This window comes from Pelobates fuscus, chromosome 7, assembly GCF_036172605.1.
Source record: "Pelobates fuscus isolate aPelFus1 chromosome 7, aPelFus1.pri, whole genome shotgun sequence".
In the NCBI taxonomy this organism is placed as follows: domain Eukaryota; kingdom Metazoa; phylum Chordata; class Amphibia; order Anura; family Pelobatidae; genus Pelobates; species Pelobates fuscus.
This window is the reverse complement of record NC_086323.1, coordinates 111,473,609-111,497,501: the sequence shown is the minus strand read 5'-3', so window position 1 is coordinate 111,497,501 and position 23,893 is coordinate 111,473,609. Positions and strand designations below refer to the sequence as shown.

At 42.6% G+C, this 23,893-nt stretch overlaps 1 protein-coding gene across 2 annotated transcripts in view; it reads right to left on the bottom strand.

Annotated features, from left to right (window-relative positions):
• The window catches only part of GRAP2 (GRB2 related adaptor protein 2), a 153,654-nt gene that overhangs the window by 29,851 nt on the left and 99,910 nt on the right, over positions 1 to 23,893 (bottom strand). For both annotated transcript variants that reach the window (XM_063427428.1, XM_063427429.1), the window contains exon 3: positions 2,234 to 2,325. In XM_063427428.1, the coding sequence (XP_063283498.1) occupies positions 2,234 to 2,325 (92 nt within the window). The remainder of the gene's footprint in view (positions 1 to 2,233; positions 2,326 to 23,893) is intronic.

The window sequence follows — 23,893 nt, the reverse complement described above, 5'->3', positions numbered from 1 at the left end:
CCAGTGAACAAGGATTACATTTCTGGAGTAAGCTACACCAGGCACTGCCAAAAAGTAAAGAAACAACTAACATTAGACCTGCAAAGCATTGTGGGGATTGTAGTTGTACAAAACATGGATGCTTACCTGTTGGTCCTCACCCTGTTAGTGAGAGATCTAAAGATTGTCCAATGACATCAGACACTGACTGAAGAACTTTTTTGTGATAGATTATGATTCATAAAATTATGATTCATTTCTCCAGGCCTTTTTAATGCCCTTCCCCTATTAATCATTTTTTTTATACTACATGGACCCTCTATGAGTGTACTGGTGATATTCTTTCTGTTATTTTTTTTTTTTTTTTTACTGAATAAACTGCAGAATCATGAGTCCAATCCCTTTCCAAATATTCAATATAACAATCTCTGCCACGTGAACACAAGGTAAATATTGGGTGTTCTTAGCTGGAAAGTAAACTGTTGCCAACATTGTAATGAAATGATTGCTTTTGTTTAAAATAAATACATAAAGCGCATGCCTCTCTCTGTGTTTTGTTCTTGTTTTTAAATGAAACAGTGAGTTTATCAGTGATGGTTCTATTTTAACTTTTTATTATATATATTGCTTATTTCCCTTATACTGTGTTGCCTACTATGCTGAAAAAAAGAAAATGAGCATGTGTCATACGTTTCTGTGAATTTATACTACTTTTATATTGATTTATCTTGACTCTTACCCTATTGTCCAGCCTTTTTAATACCAGCCATTGGCTGCAACCTACTGCCTAATAGGTTTCCCACCAGCTATGAACATTAAAAAACAAACAAAAAAAAACACGATTCCGCTTTTAAGCGTTTAAAAAAAAAAAAAAAAAAAAATCATTTTAATTCTTTATTTTTGCTGTGCATAGTGTTACAAGCAAGCTTGTCGTGCCCCAAAAGCAAATAACAAGAAGATGAATGTACAAAGCATGAAATAAAATTAAAAAAAGGACATTTGAAAAAACATGCACAATTTTTAAGGATTAATGATCAGTAGTAAACTGTTGTGAGAGTATGCTATCAAAAAATGTAGTAAATTAGATTATGCAATATGAAATAATAAATCAAGCTTAGTCAACAAAACGGAAAGTGGGTTTACATTTCCGAGCTGAGTCACCATGTCTAAGTAGGCCAAAAGCTAAACGGGTTGCCTAAATGGTAAGTTAGACTAATTATACAGCATTATTTAATGCTAACTAACAGCCCAGGTAAAGATGGCTGCTCGTGTCGAGTAGGTAGGACACACAGGGATATAGGAAGATAAACACTAGACACGGTGAGGCGTATATAGTTTTAAGTGTTACATTTCATGTTCGTTGAAGTCGCTGGGATTGTGACCTCTAGAACTAAAAACATCATTAGAACACATCAACAGTATATCATACTGCAAGAAAAATAAACAAGAACGAGTTGCATGGCATTTAAAACACTTGGAACGGTTTTGAGCGAAGAGTATGCTCAAGTGGCAGTCCTATAACAGATCAGGGTGCCCCCTCAGCCCCGGGCTCTCATGAGGGCCGGCACTTTTATGCATTTTTGATCCTGTTTGCCTCCAACCATCTTGGGATGCTTGGAGGCATTATGTGATTTTCACAATCTCTGCTCATTTTTAAGCCAAAATTTAATTATTTTGGTGATGAGACTATTTCTGCTACCCGTTACTGACACACCATTAGTATAGATATACACATCTAATGTTCTATGAGGTGCTCTACAATAGATCATTTTTACAGAGTGCTAAGAGTTTCTGCAGTTTTGAATGATGTCTGTGAATGCTACACGAAATAAAAAAATAAGGAGTGATGTTCCCAAGAGCTTACAGTCTACAGGCAGCCACAGCAAGACTGATACTGGAATTGAAAAAATATTTTATGTGCAAAATACATTTCAGTGTACAATCAAATAAAATACATCATACTATTTACTGTTTTTTTTTCTTTTCAATCAAAAAATGTAAAATATAAGCAAATTAGTTGGATTTTATTATCTGTGAAGAAAATATCCAATTTTCATTAGCTCAGAAATGCATACTCTAAGAGGGAAAATAATATTCTTGCTATGTTTGTTATAAGTAGCACAATACAAATAAACCTATTTTGCTGTCTTGCATGAAGACTAAATGTTTTTTCAATAATAACAATCCATTTTCTGTGTATAGACTCAGTTGGTTTTTGGTTTCTTAGAACCTGTTACTTGTGATAATTACTAACCTTGGATTCTGTACTTGAACATAGTTTTTCGGAACATATCCCTCGCTTCCCCGGAGCTCTGCTTTATACCAATTATCATCAGAGTCTAGAATCTGTAAGGGAAAATAAAGTTTTCAGTTTGTACATGGCAAAGTTTGTTACTGTTAATTATAGGTATAACATGCATAAATGTATCTTTGATTGTGATTGCTTTGCAGTGTATGTAATACACACACACACACACACACACATACACACTAAAGCTTTTATTTGAAGTCTGAACAAATATCTATCTTTGTGCTGCAATATTAGAACATTGGTAGTGTGAAAGTGTTTTGTCGTGCAAATATATCTCAGGGTGAAGTCATATTCTGCTTGACTAAATGTGTTGGGCACCAACTGCAGCATTTATGTGATAAAGATAAGAGTTTGGATGTTCTTTTATGCTCTCTATACCTAAAACAAATTTCCACTTCATTATATTGAGGGCCTTTTCATAGTGTGAGTGTGATTTTATTTTTTTAATAAAACTGTCTTTGTTTGTCAATATTACATTATTACACAATATGTATGCTTTTATTTATCTTATATTGATATGAAACTGACATGTTTTAAGCAATAACATTGGAAGATAGTCAACTACATACAGAAATTTGCCTTCAATATCCGACATTTATTCACTATATAAGTGCATCCTGCTTGATGTATTTATTGTTTTCACACAGCGGAGCAAAGCGTTTTCTGGAGGGGAGCTATATTTTGGGGAAGTATTTATCCTTTATTTAAGCATGTGTTTTAACTGTTTAATTTCTTGTTAAGAAACATGGCAATTGTGTCATCACTCACAAATTCTCCAAATTCTCTTCTTCATTTTACACAGCCATCTTCACATGCTATTTAGGTTGTCTTAAAGTTCACTATTATTGCACTTATGATTAAGTATTGTTATGTATTAACACTCTATTTTCCTTTCTGAGCACGTTTCCTGTACACAACAAAATATACCGTAAATAAAAGGTCAAAAGTTGCACCTGCTTAATTATCAGATCAAATTTAGTTTACCATCTGAATTTTATAGCATATTGCTAGGTTGTATAGTATGGATATTCATGATGTGGAAATGCCTTTTCTGAATGACAGGATAAACAGAATTACGGTATGTATAGTCTTTTTCCTATTGAGACTGGCACTTTATGAATAAATGACTGTATTATAGCACCCCCCTTAATATCCAGATCATCCTACTGAAGAACATTATACATCATACATAAGATGAGCAATATTAATCTCAATAATTAAAGGACCACTATAGGCACCCAGACCACTTTCAACCTATTATCTCGTTTGTAGGTTCTCCTTCTTCCTCCTAACCCATGGGTCGTCAACCTGGTCCCTACCGCCCACTAGTGGGCGTTTTAGGATTCCAGGTGGGCGGTAGGGATTTCCAGGTTTTGACGACCGGGCGGGCGCGAGCCGGCGGTACCCCTGCGACTGGGTACCGCCGTGACCATTTGCGGCCCCGGCCTGCGCGGCAAACCGCATATGGAGGGGTCCATCGGGTGGCCCATGCTGTCAGTGCCACCCGATGGATGTGAATTGTGAGGGGGCCCGGTCAGCGCTGGGTGCATTAACAGCGCAACCGGGCCCCCTGTGATGACAGCACAGAGCTGGGAGGAAGTGACTGCACATCACTCCTCCCAGCTAACACTGAGAGCCGCGCGGGAGGAAGACCAGGGAGTCAGAGTGGGAACTCTGACTCCCATCCACCCGAGCCACCACTGGACCCCATGGAAAGTCACCCTCCTGCATCTAAAAGGTAGGAAACAGGAGGGTGACTTAAATATAATGTGTGTGTGTCTTTGTATGTATGTCTTGTGTGTGTGTGTGTGTGTGTCTGTATATATGTGTGTCTTGTGTGCCTGCATGTGTGTGTGTCTGTATGTGTGTCTTGTGTGTGTCTGTATGTATGTGTCTTGTGTGTATGTGTGTCTGTCGGTGTTCCTGTATGTGTCTTTGTGTGTCTGTGTGTCGTGTGTGTGTGTCTGTATGTGTCGTGTGTGTGTGTGTGTGTATGTGTTGTGTGTGTATGTGTATGTATGTGTCGTGTGTGTGTGTATGTATGTGTCGTGTGTGTATGTATGTGTCGTGTGTGTGTGTGTATGTGTCGTGTGTGTGTATGTATGTGTCGTGTGTGTGTCTTGTGTATGTGTGTCTGTCTGTGTGTCGTGTGTGTATGTCTTGTGTATGTGTGTCTGTCTGTGTGTGTATGTATGTGTGTCGTGTGTGTGTATGTGTGTGTGTGTGTGTCTGTATGTGTGTCTGAATGTGTGTCTGTATGTGTGTGTGTGTCTGTATGTGTGTGTGTCTGTGTGTGTGTCTGTGTGTCTGTGTGTGTGTCTTGTGTGTGTGTCTTGTGTGTGTGTCTGTGTGTGTGTCTGTGTGTGTGTCTGTGTGTCTGTGTGTGTGTCTTGTGTGTGTGTCTGTGTGTGTGTCTGTGTGTGTGTCTTTATGTGTGTCTTTATGTGTGTCTTTATGTGTGTCTTGTGTGTGTGTCTTGTGTGTGTGTCTGTATGTGTGTGTGTGTATGTATGTCGTGTGTGTGTGTGTGTGTGTGTGTATGCATGTGTCTGTATTTGTGTCTGTGTCGTGTGTGTGTGTGTGTCTGTATGTGTGCCTGTCTGTTATAGTGAACTATAGTAAGTGGGCTACCTAGCTCAGCCTTCCATTGCTACAAGGAAGGTTAAAAAATAGAAAAAAGGGAAAAAAAGGTGGGGAGGGGAATTGAGGAGGGAGAGGAGATGAGCTGACGCACAAATGAGAAATCATATTATGCGCAAACAGAGAAGTCGTCTGAATATCACTGAAAGAGACCTTCGTTTGTTCCTTACGAAAATCGATATCAAATATTTAGTCTCGCAGCATCAACCTCAAGGATCTCATTAATCACTAGTAAAGGTAATTTCAATTTACTTTATTGTTTTCTCATTAAACTTTATAAAGTTAAAAACCTTATAAACCTGCATTAAGTAGAAATAAAAAGATAAATGTACGTACATTTATTTTTTTAAAAACACCCTCCTTTCTAAAAAATATTCTGCATTTGCGCGAAAACTGGTGTGGGGTAAGGACATTTTTTCAACCAAAAAGATGCATTAGTGGGCGGTAGGTAGAAAAAGGTTGACTACCACTGTCCTAACCTATTATTTCACTTCTAGATTTCCTCTTACCATTATACTTACCTGTAATCCAGTTTATAGGTTCTGCCTTCTCCCTCTGTCTTTATTGTTCCACTTCCCTCTTTATCCTGTTACTTTCATTGTTTCCTTGTCTAAACATGTCAAAGATTCAAATTAAAGAACCTCAAGCCAACACAAGCATAGGTCTCCTCGCTGACCTGCTCAGAAACATGACAGTAGGTAAAAACACTATCAATCAGATAAAAGATAAATAAATCCAGATAATGTTACAACATAGATAAAAACATAGGGTACCAGGTATGAAAACAGTCCCAAAACAGTATTCTCTAAAGCCCCAAATTTTCATGCAGTGGTTTTGGTGAAGGCTTAGTTTCTTGGCAACATGTAAAAGAGAACAAGGAGGAAACCAATAGTGCAATATGCCAGTACAATGAGGTGCACACAATATGTAAGATCACACATGGCAACTCGCGTGTAGTGGAGCTTAAATCAGCTCCAGATAAAACAGCATATAGTGGTGTAAATCCCCAATTATAGGGTCTCTCCTTGATATTGTGTCACAGCAGGATGGTATGGGTTGAGTTGTCTAGCAAAAGTGTGTAGACTAATATATGATTGGTTGGATGCAAGGACATCACAAAAGTAGGCTTCAAACACACTATGATCATTTCTAATGATGAGAATGTATTGGAAAACCATAAGGCAAGCAAGATAGACTAACACATGGGGCCTTTAGGAAAAGTGTGTAGAGGTGGCCCAGGTCAAACCATTTGTGTAAAGTGCTAAACCACTCTTTCCACCAATAGAACTGAGGTTTATCCTCAGAGGTCAAACATACCAAGTTTCCAAATATGGATATTATATTACAGAAAAAAATGGATTAGGAACATGTCAGTTGACATAGAGCAGCCTAAATGGTAAATGTAACAACACAAGAAGACAGATAAGGTAGGGGGGCCTAATCAGATGTTTTCAAGATCCAATAAATTTGATCTGGAAGAAACAAACAATAACATTTTCAGTGCTTTTTTTTTTTTTTTTAAAGAGAAGATGATGGCAGACAATGACAAGAACATAAATTAAGATGGAATAAGAGAGGGATGGGGGGTTGCCACCAGGGCCGGATTAACATAGGGGCTGATGGAGCTGCAGCTCCAGGCCCAGGCCCATGGAATAGGCCCATTGTAAAAAAAAAAAAAAAAAAATTAACTTTTTTTTTTTTTTACACAGACTACTCTTAGGTTTACCACCTGACTTGTATTTTAAGGCACAGCTGGTATTGGAGGCTGCCTGGCCATTACGGTACTGCAGCAATACCAGCAATAAAAATGCAAATATTTTTCTCCGTATAAACGGAGATTACTCTGCAATGCCAGCACCGGCCAGTAGGGGTCACTGTGTGTGGAGAGAGACAGGGATAGGAAGTTACAGCATCTCCCTGCCTCTCTCTACTCACTGATCCGCGGGGGAGCAGCTACACAGCACAGAGTCCAGACAGCAGCTCCCAGCCTGCAGAGACAGACTACAGCTCAGGTATGTGAAGGATGGGGGGAAAGGCAGCAGGGAGACATGGGGACACATGTCTCTCAGTGTCCCCATGTCCCCCAGTGTCCCCATTACTCCCAGCCAGTGTCCCCATGTCTCCCAGTGTCCCTATGTCTCCCAGCTAGTGTCTCAGTTTCCCCATGTCTCCCCATGTCTCCCAGTCTCTGTGTCCCCATGTCTCTGTGTCCTTAGTGTCCCCATGTCTCCCAGTGCCCCCAAATGTCTTAGTGTCCCCATGTCTCCCAGTGTCCCCATGTCTATGTCCACAAGTGCCCCATGTCTCCCAGTGTCTGTCCCCATGCCTCCCAGCCAGTGTCCCTAGTGTCTGTGTCCCTATGTCTTTCAGTGTCCCTAGTGTCTTAGTTTCCCCAAATGTCTGTGTCCCCATGGCTCCCAGTGTCCCCTAGTCTCCCAGTATATGTGTCCCCATGTCTCTCAATGTCCTCATGTCTCCCAGTGTCCCCATGACTCCCAGCCAGTGTCCCCATGTCTCCCAGTGTCCCTATGTTTCCCAGCCAGTGTCCCTAGTGTCTCAGTGTTCCCATGTCTCCCAGTGTCTGTGTCCCCATGTCTCTATGTCCTTAGTGTCCCCATGTCCCCCAGTGTCCCCAAATGTCTGTGTCCCCATGTCTATGTCCATAAGTGCCCCATGTCTCCCAGTGTCCCCAAGTGTCTGTGTGCCCATGTCTCTCAATGTCCCCATGTCTCCCAGCTAGTGTCTCAGTGTCCCCATGGCTCCCAGTGTCCCTATGTCTCCCAGCCAGAGTCCCTAGTGTCTCAGTGTCCCCATGTCTCCCAATGTCTGTGTCCCCATGTCTCTGTGTCCTTAGTGTCCCCATGCCTCCCAGTGTCCCCATGTCTATGTCCACAAGTGCCCCATGTCTCCCAGTGTCCCCAAGTGTCTGTGTCCCCATGCCTCCCAGCCAGTGTCCCTTGTGTCTGTGTCCCCATGTCTCCTAGTGTCTGTGTCCCCATTTCTGTGTCCCTAGTGTCTGTCTCCTCATTTCTCCCAGTGTCCCCAAATGTATGTGTCCTCATGTCTCCCAGTGTCCCCATGTCTGTATTCACAAATGCCCCCATGTCTCCCCGTGCCCCCATGTCTCTCAGTGTCCCCTAGTATCCTAGTGACACAGGACACACTGAGACATAGGGACACTGGGAGAAATGGGGACACAGACACTGGGAGACTAGGGGACTGGGCGACATGGGGGCATTGACACTGTGATACATAGGGACACTGATGCCAGACTGGCCTTCCAATTCTTTGGACAGACATGCCCCCTTTTTGGGGATGTTCGCCCCTTTTGGCAGTTCTGGTCACATGATTCGCGTCAGTGGTGCACCCTTTTACCCCGCCCATGGACACTGCTGTTATGGGGTATGGATTTACTTGAAAGATGAAAGCATTAATTAGATAAAGAGATTAGCAAATAGTATGTGTTTTCTTATAGCTGCATCCTTTGAGTTTCCCTCCAACACCAACTCCATCAGATACAGGACGCTTGCGAGTTATGACTGTTTTAGTGTTTTTGGTCGATAAGATTCTGTAATTAGGCCCCATCAATTGTCAGCACCAGGCCCGCTGGGCTCTTAATCTGGCCCTGGTTGCCACATACCGTATATACTCGAGTATAAGCCGAGTTTTTCAGCCCATTTTTTGGGCTGAAAAACCCCAACTCGGCTTATACTCGAGTCAAGGTCTGTATTATGGCAATTTGCATTGCCATAATACAGACCGGGGGAGAGGGGGGCTGGCAGAGAGCGTTACTTACCTGTTCTGCAGCTCCTGTCAGCTCTCTCCTCCTCCGCGCCGTCCGTTCAGCACCTCGGTCAGCTCCCAGTGTAAATCTCGCGAGAGCCGCGGCTCTCGCGAGACTTACAGTGTGAGCTGATAGAAGGAGCTGCACGGACGGCGCAGAGGAGGAGAGAGCTGACAGGAGCTGCAGAACAGGTAAGTAACGCTCTCTGCCAGCCCCCCTCTCCCCCCCACTGAACTGCCACTGGACCACCAGGGAAGGAGAGCCCCCCTCCCTGCCATGTATCAAGCAGGGAGGGGGGACGAAAAATAAAATAATAAAAAAAAATAATAATAATAAAAAAATAATAATAAAAAAAAGGGGATATAAGGACCACTGTGGGGGGGGGGGGTATAAGGACCACTGTGGGGGGGGGGGGGGTATAAGGACCACTGTGGGGGGGGGGTATAAGGACCACTGTGGGGGGGGGGTATAAGGACCACTGTGGGGGGGGGGGTATAAGGACCACTATGGGAGGGAGGGGGTGGGATAAGGACCACTATGGGAGGGAGGGGGTGGGATAAGGACCACTATGGAAGGGAGGGGGGGATAAGGACCACTATCGGAGGGAGGGGGTGGGATAAGGACCACTATGGGAGGGAGGGGGGGAGAAAAGGAACACTATGGGAGGGAGGGGGGGATAAGGACCACTATGGGAGGGAGGGAGGGGGGGGATAAGGACCACTATGGGAGGGAGGGGGATAAGGACCACTATGGGAGGGAGGGGGGGGATAAGGACCACTAGGGGAGGAGGAGGGGAGGTCAGGACATATGGGGGGGGGGGGGGCAAATATCCTTGCACCGGCCCTGCACACACTGCATTCATACACACAGTGCATTCATACACACACTGCATTCATACACACACTGCATTCATACACACACTGCACTCATACACACACACACTGCACTCATACACACACACACGCTGCACTCACACACACACACGCTGCACTCATACACACGCTGCACTCATACACACACACTGCATTCTTTATACACACACTGTAAATAAATATTCAATTAATATATTTTTTTTAGGATCTAATTTTATTTAGAAATTTACCAGTAGCTGCTGCATTTCCCACCCTAGTCTTATACTCGAGTCAATAAGTTTTCCCAGTTTTTTGGGGAAAAATTAGGGGCCTCGGCTTATATTCGGGTCGGCTTATACTCGAGTATATACGGTATATGTTTAGTAGAGCATTATTAGAGACAGAGCATTTAATATCATTGGTGAAGCTAGCATGGATGTGAAATGACAGTGCAAGTGCTTCAAGGGAAAACAACAGTGCGCCCACAAACAATCCAAATGGCAGCTCTTCAAAGCGGTGTAAAATTTGCTATAAAATATAATGCAGTTGCAAAGCATAAATAGATAACACGCTCATTCTTTTAAAAACACACTAGCAGGGATTTCTGGGTATTTTCCACTCTATGTAAGAATGTTATTCAGTACATAAGAAATGACAAATATTTGTATGTAAAAAGAGAGAAGTGCCAAGTGTTTGTGGCACTTTGTATTGAGGATGATAAAATTAGAGGGTATGTATATTTGTTGTGGTAGCATCACATCCGTGCTAGATAAATGAGTTTGAGCAACTCAACAGGCATGTATATAACAACATCCTACATGGAGAAAGCAATAAATATTATTTAAATCACAATGCAGCTGTTGCATATGGCACATTTTTAAAAAAATATGCTGTTTATCCTGTCTTTGTTTCTTTAGAACCAACATGGAGGGGACAAGCATTTGGCCAGTAGAGCTTACTGAGAACTGTCTACATATAATATTTTAAAGGGTATGTTTGGTTAAACACTTCCAAGTGTTGTGGTGTGTACTAGAAATGGTATTGTGTCATATTTTAATAAATTGTACGATAAGAAGGATTCAGGGATATTGTGGATTGTAAGTAACATACTAAACCACAATAAAGCCCCCCTTACCCTCTCCAGCCACCCTAACCCTGCCACAGCCGCCCCCAACCCTGTAACAGCCCCCCTCAACCTGTGAAAGCCTCCTCCACTCGGAAGTAGAGGTCTGATTGCAATTAAGGGGAGTGCTGCCGGCCTGTGATTTTAACATAATTTCAATAAAGGTTTTATATAATTTCAATAAAGGTCAAATAAAGATTTTAAGTTTATTACAGCCTCCAGACATCGCATCCTTATTCTGATAAGCCTTCAAAGTTAGAGCAGACTTATTTGCTCTGCGTTTGTGAGTGTTTCTTTCTCCCTTATTCCATTTTTGCATTTGTTATACAATATTACCCTGTTTATGGTTTTTTTTTTCTGTTCTCCTTACATGGTATACTCCTTTAGCATTGCTGACAAATATATTTGCTGATTGCATATACTGTATGTGTAAAATCATACCTACTTCATATATATATATATATATATTATATGTGAGTATTATGTTTTTTATGAAGGTACACAATTGTAATAGCACTTAAAATTGGCACTGTATTTCACTTTTACAGTGTTTTTTTCTGCACGATCCACTTTATAATTTTGTGCTTTGCACAGTGAGCTGCACAGATTTATAACATGTGACTGAAGTGGTTTTATTGAATTCTTGAGTTTTTAATAATTTTGTCTTAAAGACACAGCGCGCTTTATGGTTTGTTTTAAATGTGCAGTACCTGATATAGGAGCTAGTGTTGTACTAAATTATGTATTCTGAAATGTGTTAGTGGTTTAGAGCAGGAAAAGGGGGAAGGAGTGTTCTGCAAAAAATCACTGGGTTGGTTTTGTCACATGCTCCTGTGTAAAGAGATTATGATCCTTATCTAATATTAAAACACACTAGAAAGCTCTGCATCATCTAGTTTTCAAATTAAGAAATTGGGTATATTGAAATCAGAGGGGTGAAATCAGAGGCGTTTTGGAGTGCTATGACATGCAGTACTAGCATAGAGAGTACCAGGCTTTATAACAGTATGAGCTTAGCCATGTAGGCATTAGGAAAAGACAGAGGTAAGGCAGGACTGGAAGACTTCCTTCCCCCCTTTTCAGAAATAAGTCAGGGGGAAGTGTATTGTGATTATTAAAAATGTACTATGACTTTAATAGCACAACATGTATGAGTGTATTACAGAGTCCCACGTTAATGTGCAGTCAGGGTATATATGTTTTACACATCATCACATCAATATATATGTATATATTACAGAAGCTGAAAGCAATGGGCAATATGTAGTATTACGTGGTGTGTATGAGTGAATTAAATAAAAGGATTGTTTACAATGTACATGGGATTAGATATGCATACAGTGTATGAATCTGTTAAGCGGTTCAGAAGGAGTTTGCATACATTCAGAGGCTGCAGATAGGTAGAGTTTGTGCCTGTTTTGGTGACCGGTTCCAGCCATAATGATGTTTTCAGTGATGACAGCCAAAGGACTGAGAGGGTAAAATATAAGACCTTTTTGATCAAATCGCTTTTGACAATTAAAACTTGGAAAGGCAGCATATCTGAGTGTGCCGTACGATATAAAACATTATTACTTTTATAGATCCATTAAGTCGGTCCTTTGAAGTAGGGTCATAAGCATCTGTCAATACAAACAACAAGCCAGCGTGTATTCTAAGATTCAGAAGGGCCAGATTGACATAACAAATATGTTCATAAAATGCTGCATGTGTACAGACACCTAAAGGCAATCTGACAGCAGTCATATCAGCAGACATTGAGACAAAATGATTTTAATAATATTACTTGTAAATATGCTTATTGCCATGTGATGATCATTTCATTCAATTCGTAACCCTTTACAATACACACAGAGATTAAAGAAAAACGTCAAAGCTGAGTAAATGAAGACACAATTCATGCTAAGTGTATTGAGTGACACAATACTGCATTGTAGGGTGATTTCAAAATACACCAACAGGATATACATGTTGGGTGCAAAACAGATGAACTGCAACCCGACTTTGATTTTGCAGTTTCTAACATCTCCAGAACTCTTAGATTGCATTACCTTCTCTACAATAAATTCAATCTAAAAATTACTGTGGTTATTACAAAAAAATAAATAAAAGAAACTAATAATTGATGTTTTTTTTCCACTTTTGTTAAAATACTTTCTGATCAATTTACTACTATTTTGTATGGCCTTGCATCAAATATATGCCCAACTGCAATTTACTAGGTGGGGTTTTCTACCACTATGCCAGCAAACAAGGTTTCTGAAACTGTTCCATAGGATATTATAGAAACTGCAATTGCATTAGATATTTACTAGATGGCGTTGCAGTTTCTTGGGCATAAAAAAAAATCCTTTAAAACAAAAATTCTTTATCTAGTGGGACTAGCATAGCCTGGCTACTAGTAATATGTTTTAATGTCTAAGTATTGGTGTGATTGGGTATGTATACTGGGAGGGAGAAACATGATGATGATTTACACTTGAAAACGTTTGTACATCATATAGACGGAACTCGTTGGTGGTGCCTGCAGACTGCCATGAAGAGGTGACTAAAATAGGCTAATATTAGTAAAAAAAACAATGATTGCCAAGCATTTTGGCAGGGTGGATTCCCTGGAAGATTGGCACATTGTACAGGAGATATTCTGGGTCCTTGTGGGCAATGGGATTTTTTGCAAATTACTTTGTAAATACACTTGTTTGTGAAAGCAATAGTTAAAAGTACCGTATATGATTATTTTTTAATGCAAATCTACTACATCATATTATATTTCTTGCTTGTCTTTATGTTTCTATAGTTTCTGAAATTCGCTAATTGGAGATCTGAAGATACAAGGCTGTAAAGGCCTCTTTGTTGTTTATCCACTATGCCTTAGTATATTTAATATATATGTTTTTCGTGCCCTTTATTTACTTTTAGGGTTATTCACGTAGGGTCTGAATGGCCCTGTACCAAAAAGTTCAAACCATTCGCTGCTGTACGGGGCAATTTAAACTGAAAAATATGGACATTATTCACAGTACGTAACAATGTCCAGATATGGCTAACCTGGCTCCAAATGGACCTGAATTTAGTTTAGATTTCAGTTGTACTGAGATCTGTCGGACAGTGGAAGTCTGCATAACTAAACTTAAAGTGATATTCCAAACACTATAACAACATATCCTCATTGGTTAAGTTATGTTTAAAAAAAGACCCCTAGGTTTTTCTTCCTGTAAAAGTTTGTTTCTAACTTTACGAATCTGAAACAATAGTTCTTCAGTTATAAACCAGTCCCTTTAATGCATTATGTTACAGGATATATCTTCCTACTGCTGTACTGCAGCAAATGTTTTTTTAGATTGGAGCTGCCAGTAAGCAGTTATGCATCTGCTAGGACTTACAGCACATGCTCATTTCCACTTAAAATAACAATAGCATGCGGATTTGATTTGTCTCTGCCTGGTCCGGACTCATTGCAGATTGCAGGAACTATAAAGTTATAAAGGTTGAATAATACAGAATCTGCCTAGGCAGAAAGCAAAAAGTAATAAATAATTCTTACAGTTGATTTTATTCACTATAGAACTTAAAACAAGAACATCAAAAGTGAGTATATTTTTTTATTGTAATCATTTAATGTCGGTTATTAAATGGGCATCATGTATACATAATAAATATCCTTATTTCTAAAACTTGGTTTCACCACATGTGCAAATGCAATCAGTGCATTTTCATGTGTTACAAAATACAGAGGAATGATCATAAAACAAAGCAGTTGATACATTTTACCAAGATTACCGATAATTGTTCATCCCTGTATGTGCGTAAATGGCCTGAAACTGCTCAAAAAGTACGCCTTTAAGCATGCTCTTGCCCTGCACTTAAGAGCATATAGTAAAATACATACATATAACCTGCTATAACCACAATTTTGGAAATCTGTTGAACAACTGTATAGGCATCACCAACCAACTTTGCAGTAAAACAGTTTGACTACTTACAATGGGCTGCAGTGGTTATGGTGCTTGAAGTGTTCCTTTAAATACGTCCAAAACTGTGTCAGTAATATTCGGGACAAAACACACATTACTTACATTAAACAATGCCCCAAATCAATACAATGTAAAATTACAACTTGGTCCCAGTGTGATCTACCATCCAAATGTTATCCTAAAATGTATGGTCTGCCAAAGAACAAATCTAATTTAAACCCAGTGATAATAAAATTCGCCAGAAATTCTTATGTTATTTCTTTGACTGCGGGAATGCGATATATACTTATGCTCCAAAAATCCATCTTAGTAAATGTAACGCTCTGTATAATTCATTATGTTGCTTTGTCCTGCAATAGTGATATAAATACCTATTTTTGTGTTATGTTATAAGAACAATACTGGCTAATGTTCAAATTCAGAACTACCCCTCCTTCACTGGCCCACAACCATTTTTGTAGAAAGCTGCCTCATTACCCGAATAGACTACTATTTCCAGCTAACCACACCTGTATAATTAAACATATAGTTATGGCAAATCACTCTCTAATTTTCATTACAAGAAAACATGTTCAGAAATCTCATAGAAAGTTCAAAAGCAAAGCGATAACATATGAGATATGTAGATATCCTCAACCAGTTTGAAGCCAGGAAAAGATCTGCCTGATATTACATATATAGAAACATAGAATGTGACGGCAGATAGGAACCATTTGGTCCATCTAGTCTGCCCAATTTTCTAAATACGTTCATTAGTCCCTGGCCTTATCTTAGTCTTGTATTCATCCGCTTATAGAAATGTGGTTAATGACATTTACTGTCCACACAGGAAAAGTTGTGCCGAGCAGCAACCTAATCCACAGAAGGGTTAATGCTGAGCAGCAATTATGCAAATGAAACCTGGTAACTGACTTTGGGGTCAAAGGCCGGTTACAGCCTATTAGAACTAAAGGAGGGGTATTTAGGCCCAGTTCTCATCCTGCTCAGTGCCCTGTTGTGGTTTACCGTGTGGTTGTCCGAGAGCGCGTTCCTGTTATTAGTTTTCTACCTGTTTTTTGATTTTGGCTTTGTTTATTTGACTTCTCTATATTCTGGTATCCTGACTCCTGGCTTTCCTCATCGCTGCGTCCCTTTCTGTGTTCCCTGACCTTTGCTAGTATTTTGACTATTCTATGTACGTTAAATCCAGCCATTCTAAGGACCGGTAATACGTTACTTATTTGTCATCCGTGCTATACAGTTCTACGTGCTGGATCAAACAGTAATCCTGACAATCTTATAGTTAGGATAACCTTATGCCTATCCCACGCATGCTTAAACTCATTTACTGTGTTAACCTCTACCACTTCAGCTGGAAGGCTATTCCATGCATCCACTACCCTCTCCGTAAATACTTTAATTATTTTTAAACCTTTGCCCCTCTAATTTAAGACTATGTCCTCTTGTTGAGTTGTGTAAATATAGTCTCCTCCTTTACTCTGTTGATTCCCGTTATGTATTTAAAGGTTTCTATCATATCCCCGCGTCTCGTCTTTCCTCCAAGCTATACATGTTAAGTTCCTTTAACCTTTCCTGGTAACCTTATATCCTGCAATCCATGAACCAGTTTAGTAGCCCTTCTCTTAACTCTCTTCAAAGTATCAATATCCTTCTGGAAATAGGGTCTCCAGTACTGCGTACAATACTCCATGCTCGCATGAGCACTTCCCTCTTTCTACTGCTAATACCTCTCCGTATACAACCACGCATTCTGCTAGCATTTCCTGCTGCTCTATTACATTGTCTGCCTACCTTTAAGTCATCAGAAATAATTACCTCTAATTCCCTTTCCTCAGATGTTGAGATTAGGACTCTATCAAATATTCTGTACTCTGCCCTTGAGTTTTTACGTCCAAGATGCATTATCTTGCACTTATCCACATTAAATGTCAGTTGCCACCATATATGATGAACCGGCTTCTGTGCAAGCCACATAGACTCGAGATATAACACACTGATCAGATACTACCGTACGAATGGATACATGCTCTAACCACTATTTTTCCTTTCTGTAAATCCTATGAATAAAATGGTACGAAACGGCTTCTGCGAAAGCCCAGACTCTCAAACCAATGCATTCCATACAGTAAAAAAATAAAGAATAATAAAAAAAAAAATTGTCAGTTGCCACAACTCTGACCATTTTTCTAGTTTACCTAAATCATTTGCCATTTGGCTTATCCCTCCTGGAACATCAACCCTGTTACATATCTTAGTATAATCAGCAAAAATACATACCTTACCATTAAGACCTTCTGCAATATCACTAATACAAATATTAAAGAGAATGGGTCCAAGTACAGATCCCTGAGGTACCCCACTGGTGACAAGCCCATGCTTCAAATATACTCCATTAACTACAACCCTCTGTTGCCTGTCACTCAGCCACTGCCTTACCCATTCAACAATATTGGAATCCAAACTCAAAGATTGCAGTTTATTGATAAGCCTTCTATGTGCAACAGTGTCAAAAGCCTTACTAAATCTAGGTAAGCAATGTCTACCACACCACCCTGATTTTAGTTACCCAATCAAAAAAATCAATAGTTTGGCATGATCTTCCTGAAGTAAACCCTGATCTTGAAATCCATGTGATTTTAGATGTTCATTAGTGTTGTCGCGAACCCGAAATTTTCGGTTCGCGAACGGCGAACGCGAACTTCCGCAAATGTTCGCAAACCGGCGAACTGCGCGAACCGCCATTGACTTCAATGGGCAGGCGAATTTTAAAACCAACAGGGACTCTTTCTGGCCACAAAAGTGATGGAAAAGTTGTTTCAAGGGGACTAACACCTGGACTGTGGCATGCCGGAGGGGGATCCATGGCAAAACTCCCATGGAAAATGGCACAGTTGATGCAGAGTCTGCTTTTAATCCATAAAGGGCAGAAATCACCTAACATTGACACCTGTCCTCAAAGCCCCTGATACACACTGACACAGAGCAGAATAGAGACTGTTACACCTACATAGGGTCACTTGGCAGATATGGCGGGGTCGTGGGAGGGGGAGGATGACTTTCACCTCTTCCCCTGTTACATTCCCGTTGTGCTGTGACATCACCCTTATACGCTGTGTAAAGCATACTATTTAATTTGATCAGCATGGCCACTTGAGTTTTTATAGTTTTCACGCTGCTTGTAGTTTATATATGGTTCACAAAAATCAAACAAACGATAAAGTAAACATGTAAGGATTCAGAATATTCTTTCAAACCCTTACACATTGTGTGTACGTATTTTTTGTCTTAAGTTTGTGGCTTTAACCCCTTAAGGACACATGACGTGTGTGACACGTCATGATTCCCTTTTATTCCAGAAGTTTGGTCCTTAAGGGGTTAAAGAGGTTTACGTTGTTTCTATGATGTGCATAACATGTTCTTGTAAATGTTTGTTACATTTTTCCTGGAATTGTAATTTTTGAATCTGAATAAAGATAGTCAAATCCCTGATACACACTGATACAGAGCAGAATAGGGACTGTTCCCCCTACATAGGGTCACTTGGCAGATATGGATTGACACCTATCCTAATGATCCCTGATACACACTGACACAGAGCAGAATAGAGACTGTTCCCCCTACATAAGGTCACTTGGCAGATATGGATTGACACCTGTCCTCAAAACCCCTGATACACACTGACACAGAGCAGAATAGGGACTGTTCCCCCTACATAGGGTCACTTGGCAGATATGGATTGACACCTATCCTAATGATCCCTGATACACACTGACACAGAGCAGAATAGAGACTGTTCCCCCTACATAGGGTCACTTGGCAGATATGGATTGACACCTGTCCTCAAAACCCCTGATACACACTGACACAGAGCAGAATAGGGACTGTTCCCCCTACATAGGGTCACTTGGCAGATATGGATTGACACCTGTCCTCAAAACCCCTGATACACACTGACACAGAGCAGAATAGGGACTGTTCCTCCTACATGGGGTCACTTGGCAGATATGGATTGACACCTGTCCTCAAAACCCCTGATACACACTGACACAGAGCAGAATAGGGACTGTTCCCCCTACATAGGGTCACTTGGCAGATATGGATTGACACCTGTCCTCAAAACCCCTGATACACACTGACACAGAGCAGAATAGAGACTGTTCCCTGTCCACAGAGACCATGATACACACTGACACAGAGCAGAATAGAGACTGTTCACCGTCCACAGAGACCATGATACACACTGACACAGAGCAGAATAGAGACTGTTCCCCGTCCACAGAGACCATGATACACACTGACACAGAGCAGAATAGGGACTGTTCCCCCTACATAGGGTCACTTGGCAGGTATGGATTGACACCTGTCCTCAAAGCCCCTGATACACACTGACACAGAGCAGAATAGAGACTGTTCCCTGTCCACAGAGTCCATGATACACACTGACACAGAGCAGAATAGAGACTGTTCCCCGTCCACAGAGACCATGATACACACTGACACAGAGCAGAATAGGGACTGTTCCCCCTACATAGGGTCACTTGGCAGGTATGGATTGACACCTGTCCTCAAAGCCCCTGATACACACTGACACAGAGCAGAATAGAGACTGTTCCCTGTCCACAGAGTCCATGATACACACTGACACAGAGCAGAATAGAGACTGTTCCCCGTCCACAGAGACCATGATACACACTGACACAGAGCAGAATAGAGACTGTTCCCCGTCCACAGAGACCATGATACACACTGACACAGAGCAGAATAGAGACTGTTCCCTGTCCACAGAGTCCATGATACACACTGACACAGAGCAGAATAGAGACTGTTCCCCGTCCACAGAGACCATGATACACACTGACACAGAGCAGAATAGAGACTGTTCCCCGTCCACAGAGACCATGATACACACTGACACAGAGCAGAATAGAGACTGTTCCCTGTCCACAGAGTCCATGATACACACTGACACAGAGCAGAATAGAGACTGTTCCATGTCCACAGAGACCATGATACACACTGACACAGAGCAGAATAGAGACTGTTCACCGTCCACAGAGACCATGATACACACTGACACAGAGCAGAATAGAGACTGTTCCCCGTCCACAGAGACCATGATACACACTGACACAGAGCAGAATAGGGACTGTTCCCCCTACATAGGGTCACTTGGCAGGTATGGATTGACTACTGTCCTCAAAGCCCCTGATACACACTGACACAGAGCAGAATAGACTGTTCCCTGTCCACAGAGTCCATGATACACACTGACACAGAGCAGAATAGAGACTGTTCCCCGTCCACAGAGACCATGATACACACTGACACAGAGCAGAATAGAGACTGTTCCCTGTCCACAGAGTCCATGATACACACTGACACAGAGCAGAATAGAGACTGTTCCCCGTCCACAGAGACCATGATACACACTGACACAAAGCAGAATAGAGACTGTTCCCCATCCACAGAGACCATGATACACACTGACACAGAGCAGAATAGAGACTGTTCCCTGTCCACAGAGTCCATGATACACACTGACACAGAGCAGAATAGAGACTGTTCCCCGTCCACAGAGACCATGATACACACTGACACAGAGCAGAATAGGGACTGTTACCCCTACATGGGGTCACTTGGCAGGTATGGATTGACACCTGTCCTCAAAGCCCATGATACACACTGGGGGGAGCTACTGTCCTCCCCAACTCCTGCGCGGTGGGTGGGGGCCATAAATCACAATGGGGGGACCTACTGTCCTCCCCCCCTTGGCCCCCACCCCTGCGCGGTGGGTGGGGGCCATAAATCACAATGGGGGGGCCTACTTTCCTCCCCCCGGCCCCCATCCCTGCGCGGTGGGTGGGGGGCATAAATCACAATGGGACGGACCTACTGATAGGAGTGGAGTATTGTTCATATCAGTTTAATACCTTCCGCGTCTCCTATCAGTGGACGTGTATATGCAGCCATTTTAGGAACCGCACACCTGGGACCCGAGCAAGGTCACCTCGTTCAAGCTGCTCTGGTTCCTTGATGAGCCAGCTGCCCGTGAGTTAACATGTCCCGTGGAGAAGCACTCTGTCCTGTAAAGCCTCACCACAAAAAAATTAAATAAATAACAGCACTCGGAGTGGTGAGTTTAGTAAATGTTCATATCAGTTTAATACCTTCCGCGTCTCCTATCAGTGGATGTGTATATGGCAGCCATTTTAGGAACCGCACACCTGGGACCCGAGCAAGGTCACCTCTTTCAACAGGCGACATGATTTGGCCCTGTAAAACTATCCTGGATATTCTCTACAATTTCTATGGATATGGCATTGATTTATGTAACAGGGAGATGGAAGAAGATGCTTGGTCGGTCCTCTTACTTGAAATTTGGGGCACTGCGCGGGCAAGCTAATGTGCCACCAGATAGGAGTGGTGAGTTTAGTATTGTTCATATCAGTTTAATACCTTCCGCGTCTCCTATCAGTGGACGTGTAAATGGCAGAGATTTTTAATTGTTGAATCACCTCCCCTTTTTAGGCCAAGGTGGGAAGATGCTTAGACCACTGGTATATTGGTGCCATTTTGGAGGATTTTTTTTTGGTTTGGTTTTTGAAGCCACAGTGCTGCACCAGTGGGCCTAAAAATTAGGCATGTACACATGCCTGAAAAATTTGGTATTGTTGCAGCCGCTGCTGTAGCAGCGGCCAGAAAAATTGATGTTTGTTTCACAGGCAGAAAGTGCCCTAAAACATGGCGGCTTGAACCCTAGTTGATGGCGGATAAGTCACGCAAGTCAAACGTCATTCAGAGCTAAAATACAGCAGCGTGTGGACCATTTTTAGCCCAAGGCAGCTCATCTCATCAGGCCTTTTTTAATCGAATGTATCGCCCAGTGTCAGTCCCTACGGGATCCATCCCTCATTCATCTTAATAAAGGTGAGGTAATCTAGACTTTTTTGACCTAGGCGACTTCTCTTCTCAGTGACAATACCTCCTGCTGCACTGAAGGTCCTTTCTGACAGGACACTTGAAGCGGGGCAGGCCAGAAGTTCTATCGCAAATTGGGATAGCTCAGGCCACAGGTCAAGCCTGCACACCCAGTAGTCAAGGGGTTCATCGCTCCTCAGAGTGTCGATATCTGCAGTTAAGGCGAGGTAGTCTGCTACCTGTCGGTCGAGTCGCTCTCTGAGGGTGGATCCCGAAGGGCTGTGGCGATGCATAGGACTTAAAAAGGTCCGCATGTCCTCCATCAACAACACGTCTTTAAAGCGTCCTGTCCTTGCCGGCGTGGTCGTGGGAGGAGGAGGAGGAGGATGACTTCCACCTCTCCCCCTGTTAGATTCCCGTTGTGCTGTGACATCACCCTTATACGCTGTGTAAAGCATACTTTTTAATTTATTTTGCAAATGCTGCATCCTTTCCGACTTGTAATTCGGTAACATTTCCGCCACTTTCTGCTTATACCTGGGGTCTAGTAGCGTGGACACCCAGTACAGGTCGTTCTCCTTCAGCCTTTTTATACGAGGGTCCCTCAACAGGCAGGACAGCATGAAAGACCCCATTTGCACAAGGTTGGATGCCGAGCTACTCATTTCCCGTTCCTCCTCCTCACTGATGTCATTGAAGGTATGTTCTTCCCCCAGGCCACGTACAACACCACGGGTACCAGATAGGTGACAACGAGCACCCTGGGATGCCTGTTGTGTTTGGTCTTGCTCCTCCTCCTCAAAGCTACAATCCTCCTCTGACTCCTCTTCCTCACAATCCTCTTCCAGCGTTGCCGCAGGTCCAGCAAGCGATGCTGATAAGGCTGTTTCGGGTGGTGATGGTGACCACAACTCTTCCTCTTCACGCTCATCTACAGCCTGATCCAGCACTCTTCGCAGGGCACGCTCCAGGAAGAAAACAAATGGTATGATGTCGCTGATGGTGCCTTCGTTGCGACTGACTAGGTTTGTCACCTCCTCAAAAGGACGCATGAGCCTACAGGCATTGCGCATGAGCGTCCAGTAACGTGGCAAAAAAATTCCCAGCTCCCCAGAGGCTGTCCTAGCACCCCGGTCATGCAAATATTCATTAACAGCTTTTTCTCGTTGGAGCAGGCGGTCGAACATTAGGAGTGTTGAATTCCAACGTGTAGGGCTGTCGCAAATCAAGCGCCTCACTGGCATGATGTTTCGCCTCTGGATATCGGCAAAGTGAGCCATGGCCGTGTAGGAACGCCTGAAATGGCCACACACCTTCCTGGCCTGCTTCAGGACGTCCTGTAAGCCTGTGTACTTATGCACAAAGCGTTGTACGATCAGATTACACACATGTGCCATGCACGGCACATGTGTCAACTTGCCCAACTTCAATGCCGCTATCAAATTTTTTCCGTTGTCACACACCACTTTGCCGATATCCAGTTGCTGCGGAGTCAGCCACTTTTCCACCTGTGCGTTCAGGGCGGACAGGAGTGCTTGCACGGTGTGAATATCTGCTTTCAAGCAAGTCAAACCCAAGACGGCGTGACACTGCCGTATCCGGGATGTGGAATAGTACCTGGGGAGCTGGGGGGGGTGCCGTTGATGTGGAGCAAGACGCAGCAGCACAAGAGGACTCAGCCGAGGAGGTTATGGAAGAGGATGGAGTAGGAGGAGTAGAGGAGGTGGCAGCAGGACTGCCTGCAATTCGTGGCGGTGTCACCAACTCCTCTGCAATGCCACGCATTCCTTGCTTGTCAGCCGTCAGCAGGTTTACCCAATGCGCAGTGTAGGTGATATACCTGTCCTGATCATGCTTTGCAGACCAGGTATCAGTGGTCAGATGGACCCTTGCCCCAACACTGTGTGCCAGACATGCCATGACTTCCTTTTGCACAATCGAGTACAAGTTGGGGATTGCCTTTTGTGAAAAGAAATTCCGGCCGGGTACCTTCCACTGCGGTGTCACAATAGCTACAAATTTTTTGAACGCCTCAGACTCAACCAGATTGTATGGTAAAAGCTGGCGGGCTAAAAGTTCGGACAAGCCAGCTGTCAGACGCTGGGCAAGGGGGTGACTTGGTGACATTGGCTTCTTACGCTCAAACATGTCCTTGACAGACACATGACTGTGGGCAGATGAGCGGGAACTGCTCAAGGCGGGAGACGGAGTGGCGGATGGTTGAGAGGGGGCAAGAAGGACAGCAGTGGTTGACGTGGCTGAAAATGCTAGACCAGGAGGAGGATGGCGACTTAGAGTAGCTGCTTGTACTCA